The sequence below is a fragment of the Pogoniulus pusillus genome, unplaced genomic scaffold, assembly GCF_015220805.1.
Source record: "Pogoniulus pusillus isolate bPogPus1 unplaced genomic scaffold, bPogPus1.pri scaffold_62_arrow_ctg1, whole genome shotgun sequence".
NCBI lineage: Eukaryota > Metazoa > Chordata > Aves > Piciformes > Lybiidae > Pogoniulus > Pogoniulus pusillus.
The window spans coordinates 559,221-581,166 of NW_026974712.1; the positions used below are offsets into that span (position 1 = coordinate 559,221).

General features: G+C 59.9%; 2 protein-coding genes across 4 annotated transcripts; one reads left to right on the top strand and one right to left on the bottom strand.

The window, feature by feature from the left end:
- The first annotated feature begins 6,012 nt into the window (after window positions 1-6,012).
- On the top strand, window positions 6,013-10,382 carry LOC135174386 (class I histocompatibility antigen, F10 alpha chain-like). 3 transcript variants are annotated; one of them, XM_064141664.1, is made up of 7 exons: window positions 6,013-6,093; window positions 7,111-7,374; window positions 7,998-8,273; window positions 8,966-9,238; window positions 9,391-9,423; window positions 9,619-9,651; window positions 9,779-10,382. In XM_064141664.1, exons 1-7 carry the CDS (start codon window positions 6,030-6,032, stop codon window positions 9,790-9,792), a joined length of 957 nt encoding a protein of 318 aa, XP_063997734.1. In that variant the 5' UTR covers window positions 6,013-6,029; the 3' UTR covers window positions 9,793-10,382. The 3 variants fall into 3 exon arrangements, with proteins under 3 accessions (XP_063997734.1, XP_063997733.1, XP_063997735.1); XM_064141663.1 differs by having other exon boundaries at window positions 10,058-10,382; XM_064141665.1 differs by lacking the exon at window positions 9,619-9,651 and having other exon boundaries at window positions 10,058-10,382.
- A 3,068-nt stretch (window positions 10,383-13,450) lies between these two features.
- On the bottom strand, window positions 13,451-21,391 carry LOC135174372 (basic salivary proline-rich protein 1-like). Its single transcript, XM_064141641.1, has 3 exons — window positions 21,338-21,391; window positions 14,323-15,270; window positions 13,451-14,272 (listed from the first exon to the last, which is right to left on the bottom strand). Exons 1-3 carry the CDS (start codon window positions 21,389-21,391, stop codon window positions 13,451-13,453), a joined length of 1,824 nt encoding a protein of 607 aa, XP_063997711.1.
- Window positions 21,392-21,946: the final 555 nt, after the last annotated feature.

The window sequence follows — 21,946 nt, forward strand, 5'->3', positions numbered from 1 at the left end:
TTCAGCTACTATCTACCAGCACCCCCAGCTCCCTCTCTGCCTGGCTGCTTTCCAGCCACTCTGTCCCCAGCCTGTAGTGCTGCTTGGGGTTGTTGTGGCCAAAGTGCAGAACCCTGCACTTGGCCTTGTTCAATCTCATCCTGTTGGCCTCTGCCCACCCATCCAGTCTGTCTAGGTCCCTCTGCAGGGCTCTCCTACCTTATGGAGATCCTGCCTCCATAACAACAGCAAAGCAAGTAGGCATGCAGGCATAAGCAAGAAGCAGTGCTGGTGAGTCTAAGCCTAATAATGAGCGAGTGAGCGTGAGCCTGAACGTGAGCCTGAGCATGAGCAGGGCAGCCTGAGCACGTTGCTTACCTGTGTGCCTCTGTTTATTAAATGTGGGCTGAGATTAATGGCCCTTTGGACACCAGAATGACCAATCAGGTTGGCAGTCAGCCAAAGCAGTACCATAACAGGCAAAAGCCACAAGCCTGGACCTCCCAAATATGGGAATCACACAGGCCTTACGCTAGGCAGGCACAAGCTGGGCATGTGGGCTTATACAACCACCTTACACATTCAGGGCCCTGGGCAGGCCAGACTTTATGGCACCAGGCCTATGGTGCCCCTTTGCGCTCGGTTTATGCGTTTACCTCTGGTGCAGGCAGAGAAACATGTCCAGGCAAGGCAAGGTATAAATAAGCCTATTTTTGGGCCCACAGTCCCTCCACAACACTGGTGGCATGGAAAATCAAGGTATGCTTTGCTGTTTGTGTATGGGGAGCCTGTAAGTTGCCGTCGGGATATGGTGAGCATGGCAAAACGGGGGTAAAGAGAAGCCCCTTCCCCCTTGTAAGCGATCTAGACCCAGGTGGCAGTGGAGGAGCAGCGGGACGAGAAAGGGAAGATTCCCTGCGAGTTTCTCTGGGTTTGTCTTGTGGGCCGTGGGGTCCCTCTAGTGCTGCACTGCGACTGTAGTCCTGCAGTCTGCTCTGTGTGCATGCGATGTGCGTGTTGGCTGCTGACTGTGCAAAGGTGGTTTGGGAGACACTGGCCAGTGTGTGTGTGTGTGTGCTCTGAAAACGTTGTCGAGAGTGAATGGGTGATGAGGGTAGGAACTCGTCGAGAGTCACTGATGCTGTTGAGAGACGCGCAAGGATAAATACTTCTCCTGTGTGCCGTCGGTGTTGTCTCATTGCAAGAGTACAGTGTGAATATTGTTTTAACCATAGTGTCCTGTCAAGGGAAGGACAGGAGAAATATTTGAGCAATTGTGTATGTGGGAGAATTCTCCCACAGCAGGACATGAGCTGTAAACATGAGGGAGAATGTCCTTGAAGCCTTGCTGGCTCAAGGAAGCTAGGCTGTGGACAAGTGAGCAACCCACGCACACCTGCAGACGGCTGGACCTGCCAGCCCCTGGGGCAGACACAGCTCCAGGGGGCTGAGCCTGCCAGCCCCCTGGGGTGGGAACCACAGGTTGTTTTCGGCACAGGGCAGCCTATCTGCACCTTGCACGTGGCTCTGGGCCAATCTGTACTGTCCACTTGTGCCAGCCCAGGCTGGCTGGATGCACCTCCTCTGAGCACTATATAAGAGGCTTCACTACCCTAATAAAGCGGTACTGATGCATAGAAGCTGCTGAGTCGAGTCGTCAGTGCCCTGATCTCGCCTCTCACCAGCCTCCGGACTCCGACATGTGTAGACTTTTCTTGTGTTTGGTGTGGACAAAGCACACATCTTCAGGACTTTCCCTGGAAGTGTTTTGGCTGTCATAGAGCTGACAGAAATAACACCTTGTAGGAAATGGAAGGAAGTCAGAGTACAGAAGAGATACCTAGGGAAGGTGCTCTGGGATGCATACTTGCCCACTGGGATGACATTGCAGGTCCCCCTGGGGGAAGTATGAGTCGAAAAGTGTTGATTAAATATTGTAATCATTGGTGGCCTGTGTATAAATTGGATGAGGAAAAGTGGCCAGAGAACGACACATTAGATTGCAATACTTCGTTACAGTTGATGCTGTTTTTAAGGAGAGAGGAAAAAGTGGAATGAGGCAAACTACGCAGATAAGTTCTTTTATTTAAGGGATCATCCAGAGCTTCAGAGGGACTGTGGGTGGAAAGCTCCTTATGATCCGTTTGTGTTGTCTTTGGAAAAGGAGAGTAAGGAGAAAAATGAGAAGGAAGATAAAATGTGGAGGTGTTGTTCTGCCTGCAGCATCGGGCAGAGGTGCTTAAAAGCAAAACCTCCTAAAGAGCATCCTCCAGAGCTGCCGGAGTATTACCAACCCCCGGCACGTTCACAGTTACTGGTAGCCAGGGCAAGGAATGTGGTGGATTCAGAAGAAGAAGATAGTGAAAGTACCATCACAGAACGATTCTCAGCTCCACAGCCCCCTCAGACCATGCCTAGCCCAGATCAGCAGTCCTCTCAGTCCTCCCAGCCAGTTCCTAAGCATACACCGACAGCGTGCAGCCCTGTCGCTGCCCACGCTCGGGCTCAGGGAGCGGCGCTGCAAGCCCCTCTAGGACAAGCTGTCGGAGCAGAGGGTGAGCTTGTCTGGATCAAAGTACCTTTCACAACCACCGATACTGAAGGGTGGAAGGGGCCAGTTAAAAATTGCAGGAACGATCCGATAGGAGCTGCTCAGTATTTTCAACTCACGATGGGGCTGCCCAATCCTGACTGGGAGGAGATACAACTGTTGTTAGAACAAATGACAGGAACTGGAAAGGTAGGGCAGGATTTGGCAGAGGAGTGAGCCCAGAACAGAAATGTAGGTACTGCAGTCATTGTTCCTCTCCAAAAGCCAGAATGGAATTATAATGTCCCAGCTCATTGGGAACTCCTTAGTGAATAGAAGGCTTTAGTAGCTACAGCAATGGAAAAAGCAAATCCAAAAGCCCTAAACTGGTCCCTCTTATATGCAATTAGGCAGGGTCCAAGTGATACCCCCTTCAGAATTTTTGGATAGGAGATACTATGCAGAGTCTCACTCCTCTGGGTCCAGGCTCAGAAGAAGGGACACAACATTTAGTATCACTACTCACAGGACAAGCAGCCTCTGATACAAGAAGGAAGTTGCAGAGACTGCCATCAGCAGAAGGAAGAACTTTAGAAACCAGGCCCAGTCCTGTTCAATATCTTTATTGATGATCTGGATGAGGGGATTGAGTCCAGCATCAGCCAGTTTGCAGATGACACCAAGCCAAGAGCAGGTGTTGATCTGCTGGAAGGTAGGAGAGCCCTGGCACCTGTGTACCACTCTGTGTGCAGCTGTGGTTCACAACATGCAGCTGGCACCTGTGTGCCACTCTGTGTGCAGCTGTGGTTCACAACATGCACCTGGCACCTGTGTGCCACTCTGTGTGCAGCTGTGGTTCACGACATGCACCTGGCACCTGTGTGCCACTCTGTGTGCAGCTGTGGTTCACAACATGCACCTGGCACCTGTGTGCCACTCTGTGTGCAGCTGTGGTTCACAACATGCACCTGGCACCTGTGTGCCACTCTGTGGGCAGCTGTGGTTCACAACATGCACCTGGCACCTGTGTGCCACTCTGTGTGCAGCTGTGGTTCACAACATGCACCTGGCACCTGTGTGCCACTCTGTGGGCAGCTGTGGTTCACAACATGCAGCTGGCACCTGTGTGCCACTCATCAGCCACTCCATTCTCAAGCTCATTGATCCTCTTCACAGGAAGTGTTTTTTGTTGTTGCTTTCCCTCTGTGCTGGGTGCCACAGGACCCCTTAGGAACAAGTCATGGAGCACTCAGCGCAGAACTTGGACACCTCCAGCTTTGCAGGCAGCTGCTGCTCACTCTCTGTGTTGCTGCTTTTAACCTCTGGCTTTTGGAAGGCAAACTGCAAGCTGTGAACCTCATTGCTGTCTACAACTACCTGAAGGGAGGCTGTAGGCAGCTGGGGTTGGTTTCTTCTCCCATGCAACCAGCAACAGAACAAGGGGACACTGTCTCAAGCTGTGCCAGAGGAGGTCAAGGATGGATGCTAGGAGGAAGTTGTTGCCAGAAAGCGTGATTGGCATTGGAATGGGCTGCCCAGGGAGGTGGTGGAGTCGCCAAGCCTGGAGGTGTTCAAGAAAAGAGTGGATGAGGCAGTGGTTGATTGGCTAGGGCTGGGTGCTAGGTTGGGCTGGATGAGCTTGGAGGTCTCTTCCAACCTGCTTGATCCTATGATTGTGTGATTCTATGAGCTGCAAGCTCAGCTCCCACGGCACAGCGCAGCGAGAGACGGTTCAGAGCCTTTGGTAGAGAGCTGTGACTGTGCCTGCAGGTACCCAAACACACTGAGGCTGCCAGCAGTGCAGCAGTGCCACAGAGCTGCTGCAGCTGCACCGTTCCAAGAGCACTGCCTGCCCGTTTGGGTCACTCGTGAGTAGTCGATAGGTAGGTACTTGTGGTGGTCTGGGAGCTCCCTGCCCCCACACTCTGATGAAATCACCCAGGCCAGACTCAGCCACCTGGAAGTTAAGGACTGAAGCTTTATATGCACAGCTCAGCACAATACACAAGCAGAAATAGACAAAGGCAACAGAGAAACACAACTCCCCCCCCAGAAATCAGAGTGCCCAGAAGGGGCTCCCAGCCACCCTTCCACCTTCTTTCCACCCCTCTACCTTGTCCCAGAGTTTGCCATATGCACAAGGTGAGTTTGGAGGATCAGCTGGGGGGGGTTAGGAAGCAGAAGGATTAGTTACACAGAAGCAGCCCAGGGAGAAGCACAGCCTCTGAGAGACAGAGACACAGACTCTGTCTTATCTGTGTTTGTGTCCTTGCTTTTATCCACCCCACGGCTTCTAGGAAACTCCAGACTTGTACTGAGTGAAAATCTCTGCTTCAGCTCTGTCACAGTTAACTGGAGACTGCTTCTCAGCGTGGGAGCAGCAGGGGGAAAACCTCTGCTGGCATCCCTTGCGCACTGGGGGCGTTGCTGGGATTTTCCTCTAGAAACAGTTCATTGCACAACCAGTGCTGAGCTTTGCTGCCTCTCTCAGAGGAAGCAGCGGCAGAAAACCCTGCTTGGAAAGTGCGATCGTCTTGAAATGGCGTTTTGCAAGGGCTTGGTGCAAGGGCTAAGCTGCTCCTGCCCCCACCTGTCTGCACTCTCCTCTCTCCTTACCAGCAGATAGGAGAGGGAGGTGGGAAAAGGCAGAGGGAGAGTTTTCAGTTGCTTGCACAGAATATGTCACTGCCTTGCCCCAAAGCTGCCATATGGCAGCAGTGTCTACAGAGAATGTGTTCTGTGTGCTCTCTCCAGCTGTGTTCTGGGCTGCCTCAAAGAGCCAAGCAGAGTTCTCAGCTGTGCTCTGCTTACTTCATTGATCTCCTTCAGACTGCTTTAGAAAGATTCATTTTGCTTCGTTTCCCTATTGCATCTAATTTTCTACTTGCTCCGGGAGCGGGGGGCAGCAGGAGCGGGGGGCAGCAGGAGCGGGGAGCAGCAGGAACGGGGGGCAGCAGGAGCGGGAAGCAGCAGGAGCGGGAAGCAGCAGGAGCGGGGGGCAGCAGGAGCGGGGAGCAGCAGGAACCGGGGGCAGCAGGAGCGGGGAGCAGCAGGAACGGGGGGCAGCAGGAGCGGGAAGCAGCAGGAGCGGGGGGCAGCAGGAGCGGGGGGCAGCAGGAGCGGGGGGCGGCAGAAACGGAGAGCAGCAGAACAGTGGCAGAAAAAGCAGGGAACTGCCGCAGTGAAGCAGCACGTACGAGCGACAGACACCACGAGCAGGGGACAGGCCCAGGAGGCAGCACCTGCCAAAGCAGCCCCGGGCTGTGTGACCCTGGACCCGTGTCCCACCAGGGGAGGTGGGTCCCGGCTGCCCGCTGCGTCGCGCCCCGGCGCCTCTGGGTCCCCAGCCCAGCCCAGCCGCTTCGGCGCCGCTCTCGCTGCTTTCGCTTTCGCTTCCCAACCTGCGCACGGCAACTGATGACGTCTGGGGCAGTGCGGGCTGCTATTGGTCAGAGGGAGGTGGCGCAGCCAATGGCGGGGCTGGGTGGTGCGGCTGCTGCGGGCGCAGCTCGGCACCGCGATGGGGTCGGGACGGGCGCCGAGCCTGGGGCTGCTGCTGGCGCTTCTCAGCGGGGTGGCGACCGGTAAGTAGGGACCCAGGGCCCCCTTCAGTCCCCTTTCTGGGCGCCGAGGACGCCCTGGATCCCCTTCTCAGGGCACTTTCCTGGGCACCGAGGCGGATCCCCCCCGATCTCCTTTCTCCTGGCAATGGGAACCCTTCCAGCCACTGGGACCTGTGGACATCCTTCCCCGAACTCCGGGCACCTTCCAGGGCACTGGGACTCCCCTGGACACCCTTACCTGGGCACCGGAACCCCGATAGAGCTCTTCCCCGGCCACCAGTGGTCTGCAGGACCACATTGGTGGGGCACCAGGACCCCCTGGTCACCCCTTTCCGGGGCATCAGACCTCCCCACGTTGACCTCTTTCCATCCCTGGGCATCGCGAACCCCACGGACCCCCCTTCTTTTGGCTCGGGGAACCCTACCGGGCACTGCCACACCACCACCGCTCCCCTTCTAACCTCCCAATCCTTCCCAGCCCGGGCACAGTGCAGCCCCTCAGGACACCCCCCCAGAATTCCAGTTCCTCCTGGCTGAAGCCACTCCAGACCCCCTCTTCCCAGTCCCCGAGACCCTCTCCAGGATCAGCAGGACCCCTCTGGCACCTCGGGCCCTGCTCTCACCGAATTCTCCTCACCACTGGTACTGGGGACCCCCGAACCCCCTTTCCTGGTCATGCTGGATCACTCCAGCCCAGGGACTGCCCTTTCCCTTGACACCAGGACCCTCCTGGACCTCCTTCCCCGGTACCCCAGGTCCAACAGCCCCTGAGCCCCCCTTTCCTCGACATCGGAACCCTCTTGGACCCCCTTTCATTGATACTTCACGTCCTTGGCAGGACACCCTCCCCGGGCTCCCCTTCCTGGCACCCAGCACCCCTTTCCCAGCCCCTCCTTGCTCCCCAGCACCTCCCTACCAGTCTCACCCTCCTGAAGCTTCTTTCCTCCCCCCCAAGCCTGCTCCCTTGGCATCCCCACCCGTCCTCGCTGCCCGCCCCTGGGCTTCCTCACCGCCTCCCCGCCCTCCGTGTCCCCGCAGGGCTCCACTCCCTGCGCTACTTTGACGTGTTGGTGGCGGAGCCCAGCCCGGGGGTGCCGCAGTTCGTGGGCGTGGGGTACGTGGACGGGGTCCCCATCGTGCGCTACGACAGCGAGCGGGGGGACACGGTGGCCCCCGCCGCCTGGATGGTGGCCAACGTGGAGCGGCAGTACTGGGAGCGGAACACGCAGGTGGCCAGGCACAACCAGCAGCTCTACCGGCTGCAGCTGCGGGCGGCGCGGGCGCGCTACAACCAGAGCGGCAGTGAGTGGGGCTGGGGAGGGGGCTCCTGGCGTATCACCCCCACCCTCCCCCGGAACCCTGCCCTGCCCCAGGCTGCTGCCCGGCCCTGCCTGCCTGCTGCCACTGTCACAGCGCTCCCAGCCCTCATGAGGGGCGGTCCTGGCTCTCCCCTCCCAGCCCTGCTTGGGATGCTGGATGCAGCAGGGGGGCTTCTGGCCACCCCTCCCAGGACCCCACCCCAGCCCCACACCATCCCCACACCATCCCCAAGCAGTTGAGAGCCCCAGAACCAGTGATCCCCCAACGCTGGCCATGTCCCAGGCCCTTGCCCCCTCCCTGTGCTGCTCAGACCCCCCCCATCTCCCACCTCGGTGCTGCTGAGGCTTCCCCCAGCCTGTCCCATCTCCTTCACTGCCCACAGCATTGGGGACCCCTCCCAGCCCCTCGCTGTCCCCAGGGCCTTGTGGTGCAGAAGTCTGCAGCACGGCTCTAGGTGACCCCCTGAGTGCTGAGAGCCCCTGGCAGGACAGGGGCAGCCTCAGGCCTCGCTCACAGCCGGGGCTGGGGACTGCTGCCAGGGGACCTGTGCCCCACCGAAGGCGCAGGGCGGCAGCAGCCCCTCAGCCACCCTGGTGGTGTTCCAGGGGGTGAGACGTGGCAGAGCATGGTGGGCTGTGACCTCCTGGATGATGGCAGCACCAGGGGCTACTTCCAGACCGCCTATGACGGGAGGGACTTCCTGGCCTTCGACATGGGCACGATGACCTTCACCGCGGCCGACGAGGTGGCTCTGGTCACCAAGAGGAGCTGGGAGGAGGATGGGACCGTGGCCGAGCGGTGGAAGCACTACCTGCAGGACACCTGCATCGAGTGGCTGAAGAAGTACCTGAGCTACGGGCGGGAAGTGCTGGAGAGGAAAGGTGAGGGGGGAGTCCCAGCACCACCCCCTGCTTGGCTGGGACCTCGAGATGAGTGAGTCCAACCAGCTCCGTGTCCACAGCTGGCAGACCGTGTCCCTGAGCTCCTCGTCTCACCCTTTGAACACCTCCAGAGATGGGGGCTCCACCACCTCCCTGGGCAGCCTGGGCCAGTGCCTGGTGACCCTTTCAGTGAAGGAATTTTTCCTTACCTCCAACCTGAACCTCTTCAGGAAGTTGAGGCCATTCCCTCATGTCACAGTGTCCCCAGGGCTGGAAGAGACCTCATAGATCATCAGGTCCAGCCTGTCATTTATTACCCGTGAGAAGATGCCAACCCCCACCTGGCTCCACCCAATCACAGAATTAACCAGGTTGGAGACGACCTCTAAGGTCATCAAGTCCAACCTTTCACCTAACCCTTCGAATTAACTAAGCCCTGGCACTAAGTGCCTCATGCAGCCTCCTTCAGGGAGGTGTAGGCAGCAGTGAGGTCTCTCCTCAGCCTTCTCCAGACTAAGCCACCCTGGGTCACTCATCAGTTCCTCACGGGTCGTGAGGTGGCCTCTCTGGCTCTGGTGGGCCTGGTTCTGGTGTGGGGGTGGTGAGGAGCTGGGCTGGGGTGGCCAAACTCTGAGAGCAGCTGGTGTTGGCTGCCCATGGCCACCCTTCAGTGCCACCCTCTCTGTCCCTAGAGCCCCCCACAGTGCGAGTGTCAGGGAAGGAGACCCAGGGGACCCTGACCCTGTCCTGCCGTGTTTACGGCTTCTACCCGCGGCCCATCGCCGTCAGCTGGCTGAAGGGCGCCGAGGTGCGGGACCAGGACACCCAGCGGGGTGGCATCGTGCCCAACAGCGACGGCACCTTCAGCACCTGGGCCTCCATCGAGGTCCTCCCGCAGGAGCGGGACAAGTACCGGTGCCAGGTGGACCACTCCAGCCTGTCCCAGCCCGGCCTCTTTGCCTGGGGTGAGCCTGCTGGCCGTGGGCCGCTGGAGTGGGGCTGGGAGGGCCTGGGGGGGGTTCCCCTTCTCTGCTCACAGCTCTGCTGTCCCCCTGGAGGGGCCACGGGCAGCCTGGTGGGTAGCAGGGTGGGTGCTGATGGCTCCTTCTCCACGCAGGGCAGCAGCAGAAGGGCTACACTTCGGCATCAGGTGAGTGCCAGGAGGCGGTCTCCTAGCTCTGGTTTCTGGCCACTGCTGCTTCCCACGGGCCCTGTGCCCCCCTGTTCAGCACAGCAGGGATGTGGGCGCCAGGTGCTTGTGCCACCATCCAGTGGCTGCCATGCGGGCTCCTGGCCTGTGCCTGGTGCCCAGGGCTGGCAGCTCAGGGCCGTTTCTCTCCCACAGGCAGTGATGGGGGCTCCAGCAGCTCAGCCTTAGGTACGGTGTGGCAGCAGGGCGTGGACTGATTGGCCCCAGCTCCCCATGGTCCCCCGTGGCAACAGGACGGGGTTGGGGACAGGGAGGTGGCCCTGGGTGGCACTGCCCCTTCCTGCTGTCCCTGCAGAGGTCAGCGCCTGAGTGCCAGGCCAGGGGCTGGCCCAGGGCTGTGTGTGGCACCTGCCCGAGCCCAGGCTGGATGCAGAGAGGTGCTGGAGGAAGCTGGAGACTGCCTGAAGAGAGAGGTCACCACCAGAGAGCCCTCGGGTTTGGCTGGGCTGGTTTGGCTGGGCTGGGGTTGATGTTCTCCAGTGCAGCCCAGTGCCGTCAGGTGCTTGTTGCGTAGGAGTCACCTCGAGCTGCAGGGGGGGCTGATGGAGTCACTTTCTGCTTGGCTTTGCTCAAGGAGCTGTGTTGGCTGAAGCTTGAGGAAATGCCAGCTCTGGGCTCCCACTGCCATTCTGTGGACATGCAGCAACAGAGCCCAAAGCAGCCTCCAGAACCTGAGCCAAGGAAGGAGGCTTTGAGGCTCCACCATCACCAGCAGCTGGTGAAGATGATGCCAACAAGGAACCAGGTGTTGGAGGATCTCAGGCCAAAGTCCCCTTTGGACTGCCACCTGTCTCAGAGGCCCAGGGCTCTTCCTGGAGCTCTTACCAGGAATGGCACTGGCCCAGGGCTCAGAAAGGGGAATGAAACCTTGGAGTTGTTTAATAAAGGGACAGACACAAGGGACTGGGGACTGCTGCTGAGCTGCTCTGCCTGCAGTGGTGGAGCTCCAGGGAGTCACTTCCAGTCCACATCTGGCCCAGCTGCAGTCCCAAAGCTCTGCAAGAGCACCAAAATGGAACACAAATGCCCCAAAGTTCAGCTCTGTGGTCACAGCACAGTTCTGACCACGAAGGCCTCCTGGCTGGGCTGGAGGAAGAGGAGCACAGAGGAGCACAGCCCATCACAGTATCACCAAGGTTGGAAGAGACCTCACAGATCATCAAGTCCAACCCAGTAAGGTCTCCCCTGAGCCTCCTCTTCTCCAGGCTAACCAATCCCAGCTCCCTCAGCCTCTCCTCGTAGGGCTGTGCTCAAGGCCTCTCCCCAGCCTCGTCGCCCTTCTCTGGACACACTCAAGCATCTCAATGTCCCTCCTAAACTGGGGGGCCCAGAACTGAACACAGCACTCAAGGTGTGGTCTAACCAGTGCAGAGTACAGGGACAGAATGACCTCCCTGCTCCTGCTGGCCACACCATTGCTGATGCAGGCCAGGATGCCACTGGCTCTCTTGGCCACCTGGGCACACTGCTGGCTCATGTTCAGGCAGGTATCAATCAGCATTCCCAGATCCCTCTCTGTTTGGCTGCTCTCAGCCACTCTGACCCCAGCCTGTATCTCTGCATGGGGTTGTTGTGGCCAAAGTGCAGCACCCTGCACTTGGAGCTATTGAACCCCATCCCCTTGGACTCTGCCCATCTGTGCAGGCGGTCAAGGTCCTGCTGCAGAGCCCTTCTGCCCTCCAACCCAGCCACATCTGCCCCCAGCTTAGTGTCATCTGCACACTTGCTAATGACTGACTCCATGCCCTCATCCAGATCATCTATGAAGATGTTAAAGAGGATGGGGCCCAGCACTGATCCCTGAGGGGATGTGTAAAACAGGAGGCCCCAAGTCTTGTTTCGTGGCTTCACAGCTGGGTGCCTGCCTGCCTCTTACCTAGGTGCTGTAACTGCCTCCTTAGGCAGGCTGTGCTGTGCTCTGCTGAAGCACAGATGAGCACAGGCTGTGTTAAGAGGAGTCCTTGGGTGTCCTGTTAGGAGATAAGGAACACCTCACTGAGGCATCCTGGCAATTAGTGCACAGCCTTAACACCAACACATGTCACCAGTTAGAGCCTGGTGTGATTTGTAACCTCCTCATGCAGCCTCCTGGTGAAAGGTGTGCTTGGGGTGCCCATGCTCGGGGTGCAGTGGACAGAACCTGCTTGTAGCACAGCAGCCCTTGGCAGTGCCCTGCTGCAGCGTTGGGCTGCTTGCAGATCTCTGCAGTGTGCTCAGGGCCCTGCCACGAGGGACTGCAGAGCACTCAGTGTGAGGGGTGCCAGAGACAGCCCAGGTGTGCATGCACTCAGCCAGCAGAGCACCCCCCACGTTAGCATCATGAGCCCAGGACAGCCCAGCTCACCTGCATGGCCCCTGCCTGCTTTCCCTCAGTGAGGAGGGGTCCTCTGCCTGTCCCTTCTGAGACAGAGGTGGGGACCAAGGCTTGCTGTTACTCTGACCTGCCTCTTGTTGTTCCCCTCACATCCTTCCCCATGACTCCTCTGTGTTCTGCATCCCCACACTGCCTGTTTGCATCTGGGACTCGCCTGGAGGTGGCAGATCTCCTGCCCGCACCTGAGAGCCTCCTGCTGAGACTGCAAGTGCTGGAGAGGGACCTGGCCGTGCTGGGGGAGAGCATCCCTGGCGCAGCAATGTGCCCTGGGGGCCAGGAGGCCAATGGGGTCCTGGGGGGCACTAAGCAGAGTGTGTCCAGCAGAGCCAGGGAGGTTCTCCTCTGCCTCTGCTCTGCCCTGCTGAGACCTCATCTTGAGCACTGCCTGCAGTCTGGGGCTCCCCAGCTGCAGAGGGACAGGAGCTGCTGGAGAGAGTCCCAGGGAAGGCTGTGAGGATGATGAGGGGAGTGGAGCACTGCCTGGTGAGGAGAGGCTGAGGGCCCTGGGGCTGCTTGGGCTGGAGGAGAGAAGACTGAGAGGGGATTGAATCAATGCTTATCAATCTCTGAGGGCTGGGGGTCAGGAGGGGGGGACAGGCTCTGCTCACTGCTCCCTGGGATAGGACAAGGAGCAGTGGATGGAAGCTGCAGCAGAGGTTCCAGCTCAGCACAAGGGCAGCTTCTCTCCTGGAAGGGTCCCAGAGCCCTGGCACAGGCTGCCCAGAGAGGTTGTGGAGTCTCCTTCCCTGGAGCCTTTTCCAGGCCTGCCTGGATGTGTTCCTGCGTGCCCTGAGCTCGGCTGGATGGTCCTGCTCTGGCAGGGGGCTTGGACTGGATGAGCTCTTTGGGTCCCTCCCAACCCCTGACATCTGTGAGCCTGTGACCTCCAGGGATGATGACTCCACCACCTCCCTGGGCAGCCCATTCCAGTGCCAATCACTCTCTCTGCCAGCAACTTCCTCCTAACATCCAGCCTGACTCTGCCCTGGCACAGCTTGAGGCTGTGTCCCCTTCTTCTGTCCCTGGCTGCCTGGCAGCAGAGCCCAACCCCACCTGGCTACAGCCTCCCTGCAGGCAGCTGCAGGCAGCAATGAGCTCTGCCCTCAGCCTCCTCTGCTGCAGGCTGCACCCCCCCAGCTCCCTCAGCCTCTCCTCACAGGGCTGTGCTCCAGGCCCCTCCCCAGCCTTGCTGCCCTGCTCTGGGCACCTTCCAGCACCTCAGCATCTCTCTGCAATGGAGAAGCCCAGAACTGGACACAGCACTGCAGGGGTGGCCTGAGCAGTGCTGAGCACAGGGGCACAAGAACCTCCCTTGTCCTGCTGCCCACACTGCTCCTGAGCCAGCCCAGGATGCCATTGGCTCTGCTGCCCACCTGGGCACTGCTGCCTCCTCTGCAGCTCCTCTCTGCCAGCACCCCCAGCTCCCTCTCTGCCTGGCTGCTCTCAGCCACTCCGGCCCCAGCCTGTGGCACTGCTTGGGCTTGTTGTGGCCAAAGTGCAGAACCTGCACTTGGCCTTGTTAAAACTCCTGGCACTGGACTGTGCCCATCTGTGCAGCCTGCCCAGGTCCCTCTGCAGAGCCTTGCTGCCCTCTCACAGCTCCACACTTGCTGCCAACTTGGTGCCATCTGGGAACTCGCTGCTGGAGGACTCAATCCCCTCCTCCAGACCATCAATGAAGACACTGAGCAGGGCTGTGCCCAGTGCCAATCCCTGGGGCACAGCACTGGTGCCAGCTGCCAGCTGGCTGTGGCACCGTTCAGCACCGCTCTCTGTGCCCAGCCGTGCTGCCAGCTCCTGCCCCAGCCCAGCCTCTGTCCCTCCAGGGGCTGCCAGGAGCTGGCAGATGTCAGATGAGGAAGCACACAGCAAGCAGGAGCTGGAGGCTGCAGCTTTGGCTGGGGCTGGGCTGTGGGGTGCGGCTGGGGGCGTGGCCGGGGGCGTGTCCGGGGCGGGGCTGGGCCAGTGCATTGGGGGCGTGTCTGGGGCGTGTCTGGGGGCGTGTCTGGGGGCTCCTCTGGGGCTTCTCTGGGGGCTTCTCTGGGGGCTTCTCTGGGGGCTTCTCTGGGGGCTCCTCTGGGGGCTTCTCTGGGGGCTCCTCTGGGGGCTTCTCTGGGGGCTTCTCTGGGGGCTTCTCTGGGGGCTTCTCTGGGGCTCCTCTGGGGGCTTCTCTGGGGGCTTCTCTGGGGGCTCCTCTGGGGGCTTCTCTGGGGCTTCTCTGGGGCTTCTCTGGGGGCTTCTCTGGGGGCTTCTCTGGGGGCTCCTCTGGGGGCTTCTCTGGGGGCTCCTCTGGGGCTCCTCTGGGGGCTTCTCTGGGGGCTCCTCTGGGGGCTCCTCTGGGGGCTTCTCTGGGGGCTTCTCTGGGGGCTCCTCTGGGGGCTTCTCTGGGGGCTTCTCTGGGGGCTCCTCTGGGGGCTTCTCTGGGGGCTCCTCTGGGGCTCCTCTGGGGGCTTCTCTGGGGGCACCTCTGGGGGCTCCTCTGGGGGCACCTCTGGGGGCACCTCTGGGGGCTCCTCTGGGGGCTCCTCTGGGGGCACCTCTGGGGGCACCTCCGGGGGCACCTCTGGGGGCTTCTCTGGGGGCATCTCTGGGGGCTCCTCTGGGGGCTTCTCTGGGGGCTCCTCTGGGGCTTCTCTGGGGGCTCCTCTGGGGGCTTCTCTGAGGGCTTCTCTGGGGGCTCCTCTGGGGGCTTCTCTGGGGGCTTCTCTGGGGGCTCCTCTGGGGGCTTCTCTGGGGGCTTCTCTGGGGGCTTCTCTGGGGCTCCTCTGGGGGCTTCTCTGGGGCTCCTCTGGGGGCTTCTCTGGGGGCTCCTCTGGGGCTCCTCTGAGGCTCCTCTGGGGGCTCCTCTGGGGGCTTCTCTGGGGGCTTCTATGGGGCTCCTCTGAGGCTCCTCTGGGGCTCCTCTGAGGCTTCTCTGGGGGCTTCTCTGGGGCTCCTCTGGGGGCTCCTCTGGGGGCTTCTCTGGGGGCTCCTCTGGGGGCTTCTCTGGGGCTTCTCTGGGGCTCCTCTGGGGCTTCTCTGGGGCTTCTCTGGGGGCTTCTCTGGGGGCTCCTCTGGGGGCTCCTCTGGGGGCTTCTCTGGGGGCTCCTCTGGGGGCTCCTCTGGGGCTTCTCTGGGGCTCCTCTGGGGCTTCTCTGGGGCTTCTCTGGGGCTTCTCTGGGGGCTTCTCTGGGGGCTTCTCTGGGGCTCCTCTGGGGGCTCCTCTGGGGCTTCTCTGGGGGCTTCTCTGGGGGCTCCTCTGGGGGCTTCTCTGGGGGCTTCTCTGGGGGCTTCTCTGGGGGCTCCTCTGGGGGCTTCTCTGGGGGCTTCTCTGGAGGCTCCTCTGGGGGCTCCTCTGGGGGCTTCTCTGGGGGCTTCTCTGGGGGCTCCTCTGGGGGCTTCTCTGGGGGCTCCTCTGGGGGCTTCTCTGGGGGCTTTATTGGGGGCTTCTATGGGGCTCCTCTGAGGCTCCTCTGGGGGCTCCTCTGGGGCTCCTCTGGGGCTCCTCTGAGGCTCCTCTGGGGGCTCCTCTGGGGGCTCCTCTGGGGGCTTCTCTGGGGGCTCCTCTGGAGCTCCTCTGGAGGCTCCTCTGGGGGCTCCTCTGGGGGCTCCTCTGGGGGCTCCTCTGGGGGCTTCTGCTGCTGCACTTAGCTGCTTTGGCTGCTGAGGGCTCTCAGCACTCCCTTGCAAGGGGCTCGCAGGCTCTGTCCATTGTTCTGTGCTGCCAGGGAGGCTCCGAGGCTCTGTGCTGCCAGGGACCCCTCAAGGCAGCCATAAGGGACAGGAGAGGACTTCTGAGGGTCTCTGCCCTCCGCCTTTCTGGGGTGCCCCTGCCAGGGCGGCAGCAGCAGCCCTGGGGCCTCGCTGGGTGCCCAAATGCAGCTCTGTGCTGCAGGGACTGCTGCAGGCACTTCAGCCCCCCCAGGTGTGGCACAGGGAGGGACCAAGACCCCCCCCCCGAGCTCCCACATCTCTTTATGGCTCCCTTCAGCACTCCCAGTTTCATCCCAGTGCATTTCCTGGTCGGTGTCTGGACTTTGCCCCCTCCCCCCCATCCTCTTTGGCTTTCACTTTCTGATCCTTTTCTGAGAAACGCCCAGGAAGGCTCCGGGAGGGTGGGAGTGGGAAACTGGCACTGGGTGCAGCCAGAGTGGGCACTGAGTGCAGCCAGAGTGGGCACTGAGTGCAGCCAGAGTGGCACTGAGTGCAGCCAGACTGGCACTGGGTGCAGCCAGAGTGGCACTGAGTGGGCATAAGCTGCAGCTGGACTGGGCAGAGGCAGTGAGGACACCCCCAAGGTCCATCCCCAGCTGCTGGTCCAGAGGTGAGTGGCACCAGGGGACTAAGTGGGACTGAGCTGGGATGGAGGGGACTGATCTGGGCTAACTGGGACTGAACTGGGCTAACTGGGACTGAACTGGGATGGAGGGGACTGAACTGGGCTAACTGGGACTGAACTGGGCTGGAGGGGACTGAACTGGGCTAACTGGGACTGAACTGGGCTGGAGGGGACTGAACTGGGCTAACTGGGACTGAACTGGGATGGAGGGGACTGAACTGGGCTAACAACTGGGACTGAACTGGGATGGAGAGGACTGAACTGGGCTAACTGGGGCTGAACTGGGGTGGAAGGGATTGAACTGGGCTAACTGGGACTGAACTGGGATGGAGGGGACTGGGCTGGGCTAAAGGGGATTGATCCCCAAATCAGTGCCTTTGGTCCCCAAATCCCCCCAGATTGGTGAGTTTAAGTCTCCATCCACTGCTCCCAGTACCCACTGCAATGCTCCCAGTATCACTCCTTGGCTCCTTCTAATGCTCCCAGTGCCAGCCCAGTGCTCCCAGTGCGTTTCTTGGCCGCTGCCTGCCCCTGCCCCTCCCCCACTCCCACCCTTTTGATTTTCACTTTCTGATTCTCTTTCGGGAAATGCTCAGAAAGAGAGGAAGTGGAGGAGGGGGAGGGGCGGGACTGGGCAAAGTGAGACTGGGCAAACTGGGACTGGGCACAGTGGGACTGGGCAAAGTGGCACTGAGTGCAGCCAAACTGGTCCCAGACTGGGCATAAGCTGCAGCTGGACTGGGCAGAGGCAGTGAGGACACTCCCAAGGTCCATCCCCAGCTGCTGGCCGAGGGGTGAGTGGCACCAGGGGACTAAGTGGGACTGAGCTGGGAAGGAGGGGACTGAACTGGGCTAACTGGGACTGAACTGGGCTGGAGGGGACTGAACTGGGCTAACTGGGACTGAACTGGGCTGGAGAGGATTGAACTGGGCTAACTGGGACTGAACTGGGCTAACTGGGACTGAACTGGGATGGCAGGGATTGAACTGGGATGGAGAGGACTGAACTGGGCTAACTGGGACTGAACTGGGATGGAGGGGACTGAACTGGGCTAACTGGGACTGAACTGGGCTGGAGGGGACTGAACTGGGCTAACTGGGACTGAACTGGGATGGAGGGGACTGAACTGGGATGGAGAGGATTGAACTGGGCTAACTGGGACTGAACTGGGATAACTGGGACTGAACTGGGATGGCAGGGATTGAACTGGGATGGAGAGGACTGAACTGGGCTAACTGGGACTGAACTGGGCTGGAGGGGACTGAACTGGGCTAACTGGGACTGAACTGAGCTGGAGAGGTTTGAACTGGCTAACTGGGACTGAACTGGGGTGGAAGGGACTGAGCTGGGTTTGAGGGTGACCTAACCAGTTTAAACAGGACTGAGCTGGGTTTGAGGGTGACCTAAGCAGTTTAAACAGGACTGAGCTGGGTTTGAGGGTGACCTAAGCAGTTTAAACAGGACTGAGCTGGGTTTGAATTCCTAAATGAGAACTTCTGAGCCCAAATGGTCTCCAAAATTGGTTCCTTTTTCTGCACCAAAGGTCCCCAGCCTGAGCTCTTTGACCCCAAAACTCCCTGCCAGGGAATTTCTGAGCCCCAAAGCTTCCTAAATGGGAGGGAGGTTAGCCCAAAAGTGCTACAAATTGGGGTTTTGTCCCCAAAAATGGCCCAAAATTGGTGGGTTTGAGCCCCAAATTTTCCTTAATTGGTGGACTTGAGCCCAAAATGTCCCAAAATTGCTGTTGTGAGCCTAAAATGTCCCAAAATTGCTGTTGTGAGCTCAAAATGTCCCTAAATTAATTTGAGTCCCAATTGTCCCTAAATTGGTGGGTTTGAGCCCAAAATGTGCCTGACTTGCTCTTGTGAGCCCAAAGTGTCCCTAAATTGGTTTGTTTGAGCCTCAAATGTGCTTGAATTGGTGAGTTTGAGCCCAAAATGTTCCTGAATTGGTGAGTTTGAGCCCCAAATGTGCCTGAATTGGAGAGTTTGAGCCCAAAATGTGTCTGAATTAATTTATTTGACCCCCAAATGTGCCTGAATTGATGAGTTTGAGCCCCAAATGTGCTTCTATTGCTGGGTTTGAGCCCAAAATGTGCCTGAATTGGTGAGTTTGAGCCCCAAATGTGCCTCTATTGCTGGGTTTGAGCACAAAATGTCCCTAAATTGATGAGTTTGAGCCCCAAATGTGCTTCTATTTGTGAGTTTGAGCCCCAAATGTGCCTCAATTGCTGGGTTTGAGCCCAAAGTGTCCCTGAATTGGTGAGTTTGAGCCCAATATGTGCCTGAATTGCTGCTTTGAGCCCAAAAAGTTCCTGAATTGGTGGGTTTGAGCCTGAAGTGTCCCCAAATTGTTGGGCTTGATCCCCAAAATGTCCCAAATTGTTGGTGCTAAGCTCCAGATGTCCCCAACTGGTGGGTTTGAGCCCTAAGAGATGCCTAAATTGGTGTTTTTTCAGCCCCAGATGTCCCCAGATTGGTGGTTTCAGCCCCAAGTGTCCCTGGGTTGGTGGTTTTGAGCCCCAGATTGGTCCTTTCTAGCCCCAAAACCGCCCCCAGCTTGGTGGGTTTAGCTCAGAATGTCCCTGAATTGCTGCTCTCCTGCCCAGAAGTCCCCAAGTGGCAGCTTAGAGCTCTGAATGATCCTAAAATATCCCCAAAGTGGAGGGTTTCAGCCCAAAAAGCCCCTCGAGTGGTGAGGCTGAGCCCCAAATGATCCCCAAGTGGTGAGGCTGAGCCCCAAAGGTTCCTGCATTCCTGGCTTAGAGCACTGCATGGCCCTGAGTGAGATGTGGGCAGCCCCAGGGGCTGCAGATTGGAGCCCAAACGGTGCCCAAAAGGTGCCCAGGGGGTGTGATTCTGAGAAGAGTTCCCCCTCAATGTGCTGGGGTGGCACTGGGGGCAGTGGGAGCAGGCAGGGAGCAGCACTGGGATGGCACTGGGGTGGCACTGGGACCAGGAAGGGAGCAGCACTGGGATGGCACTGGGGTGGCACTGGGACCAGGAAGGGGGCAGCACTGGGATGGCACTGGGGTGGCACTGGGGGCAGTGGGAGCAGTGGGGGCAGGCAGAGAGCAGCAATGGGATGGCACTGGGGGCAGTGGAGGCAGGCAGGGAGCCGCACTAGGGTGGCACTGGGGTGGCACTGGGGGTAGTGGGGGCAGGCAGGGAGCCACACTGGGGTGGCACTGGGGTGGCACTGGGGGCAGTGGGGGCAGGCAGGGAGCAGCACTGGGGTGGCACTGGGAGTAGGCAGGGGGCAGCACTGCGGTGGCACTGGGGGCAGTGAGGGCAGGCAGGGAGCAGCACTGGGGTGGCACTGGGGGTAGTGGGAGCAGTGGGGGCAGGCAGAGCAGCAATGGGATGGCACTGGGGGGAGTGGGGGCAGGCAGGAAGCAGCACTGGAGTGGCACTGGGGTGGCACTGGGGGTAGTGGGGGCAGGCAGGGAGCCACACTGGGGTGGCACTGGGGTGGCACTGGGGGCAGTGGGGGCAGGCAGGGAGCAGCACTGGGGTGGCACTGGGGTGGCACTGGGGGCAGTGGGGGCAGGCAGGGAGCAGCACTGGGGTGGCACTGGGGTGGCACTGGTCTGCCCCCAGTTGGGTTGTGGTGCTGATGACTCTCCCCAGTCTCCCCTCCCAGGTTGCCATGGATCCAGAGCGCAGCAGGGATGGAGGTCACAGAGCTCCCAGTAAGGGACTGGAGGACCCAGAGGTGACCAATGGTGACAGTGAGGAGCCCTTCGAGTGCCTGCAGCCTGAGTCTGGTAACACTGGCAGCACTGGCACTGCAACTGGGAGCACTGGGAGTGCAGCTGGGGCACTGGGATGGTGCTGGGGGAGCACTGGTACTGCTGAAGGGGACACTGGGAATGTTGCAGTGGCACAAAGATTGGAACTGGGAGCACTGGGAGTGGAACTGGGAGCACTGAGGTGGCACTGGCAGCTCTGGAGGGGATCCAGGGAATGGAAATGGGAGCATTGGGGCTGACACTGGGAGCACCTGGGGGACACTGGGAGCACTGGGGTGGCAGTGAGAGCACTGGGAGCACTGGAGTGGCATGGGGGGGAGACACTGGGAGCGCTGGGAACACTGGGATGGCACTGGGAGTGGAAGTGGGAGCACTGGAATGGCACTCAGGTGGCACTGGGTGGCTCTGGGAGCACCGACAGGATCCAGGGAGCAGAACTGGGAGCACTGGGAGCAGAACTGGGAGCACTGGGGTGGCAATGGGAGGCACTGGGAGCACTGGGAATGGGTTCCTTGTTTCCAGACTCGGAGGAAGGTGAGGATGGCTCCAGGCAGGATCTGGCCCCAGGATATCCCAGTTCAGCTCAGGTGAGCACTGGGAGCTTTGGGTGGCTCGGGGTGAAAATGTGGATGGCTCCAAAGGGTCTCCAGAAGCTCTGAGGAGGCTCCAAAGGGTCTCCAGAAGCTCTCAGATGGCTCCAAAGAGCCTCCAGAAGTTCTGAGGAGGCTCCAAAGGGTCTCCAGAAGCTCTGAGATTGCTCCAAAGAGCCTCCAGAAGCTCTGAGGTGACTCCAGAGGGTCTCCAGAAGCTCTCAGATGGCTCTGAAGAGACTCCAGAAGCTCTGAGGAGGCTCCAAAGGGTCTCCAGAAGCTCTCAGATGGCTCCAAAGAGTCTCCAGAAGCTCTGGGGTGACTCCAACGGTCTCTAGAAGCTCTCAGATGGCTCCAAAGAGACTCCAGAAGCTCTGAGGAGGCTCCAGAGGGTCTCCAGAAGCTCTCAGATGGCTCCAAAGAGTCTCCAGAAGCTCTGAGGAGGCTCCAGAGCATCTCCAGAAGCTCTCAGATGGCTCCAAAGGGTCTCCAGAAGCTCTGGGGTGGCTGCAGAGGGTCTCCAGAAGCTGTGGTGGCCTCTGGTCCCTGTTCTCAGCCTCCTGCTGTTCCCCCACGAGCTCAGGTCCAGCTGGGCTGCACCCCAGGGGCCGGCGATGACCTGGACACTGATGGTCACCCAGCAGGACCTTTGGCCACCTGGCAGCAGAGGCACTGCTGGAAGCTGTGGGCCAAGCTCTTGGGGGCCAAGGGTTGAGGTCTCCATGGCTGTTGGTGGGCTGGAGCCTGGAGCTCCATGCTGTGTGGGTGGCAAGGGGCAGAAGGAGACCTTTGTCCACACCTCTGCCTCTGGCCCTCTCACCTTCTGCCCTTCTCCTCTTCCCACTTCTGCTTTCTCCAGCAGGTCCCAGCTCATGCTGCTGAGGTGGAGCTGCTCAGCCAGGAGAGCATCAACCTCACAGGTACCCGCGAGGGCCTTGCCTTGGCCTTCTCTGCCCATGAGTCCTGCCCAGTGCCCAGGGCTGCCTGGGTGGTGGCAGCTCCTGGGAGCTGCCAATGGACAATGCCACCAGCTGGCCTGGCTGCCCCCTCCCTGTCCCCAGAGGGCCACTGGTGGAGCTTGGGAGGAGCCTGAAGGCCTCGCTCTTGGCGGAGGTTGAGGTTCTTCTCCCAGGGAGACCATGGCCAAGCTGCGAGGAGCCTCCCTCTCCGTGGTGGCCTCCATGTGGCTCACCACCACCTCTGACCCAAGCTGTCTCCTTGCTTGCAGATGCCCAGGTCGGAGAAGACCCAGGCTATGCCCGCAGGTCAGTGCCATGATGGGATGTCACCTCTGGAGGCTTCTGGGCTTGGACCTGGAGGGATGGAGCTCCAGCAGCCCCCTGGGGGGAGCGGCTGCGGTGGGAGGAGAAGCACTTTGGACATCGTTAGGTCTCTTCTCCCCCCACCTCCCACCCCTGGCTGGCACTGA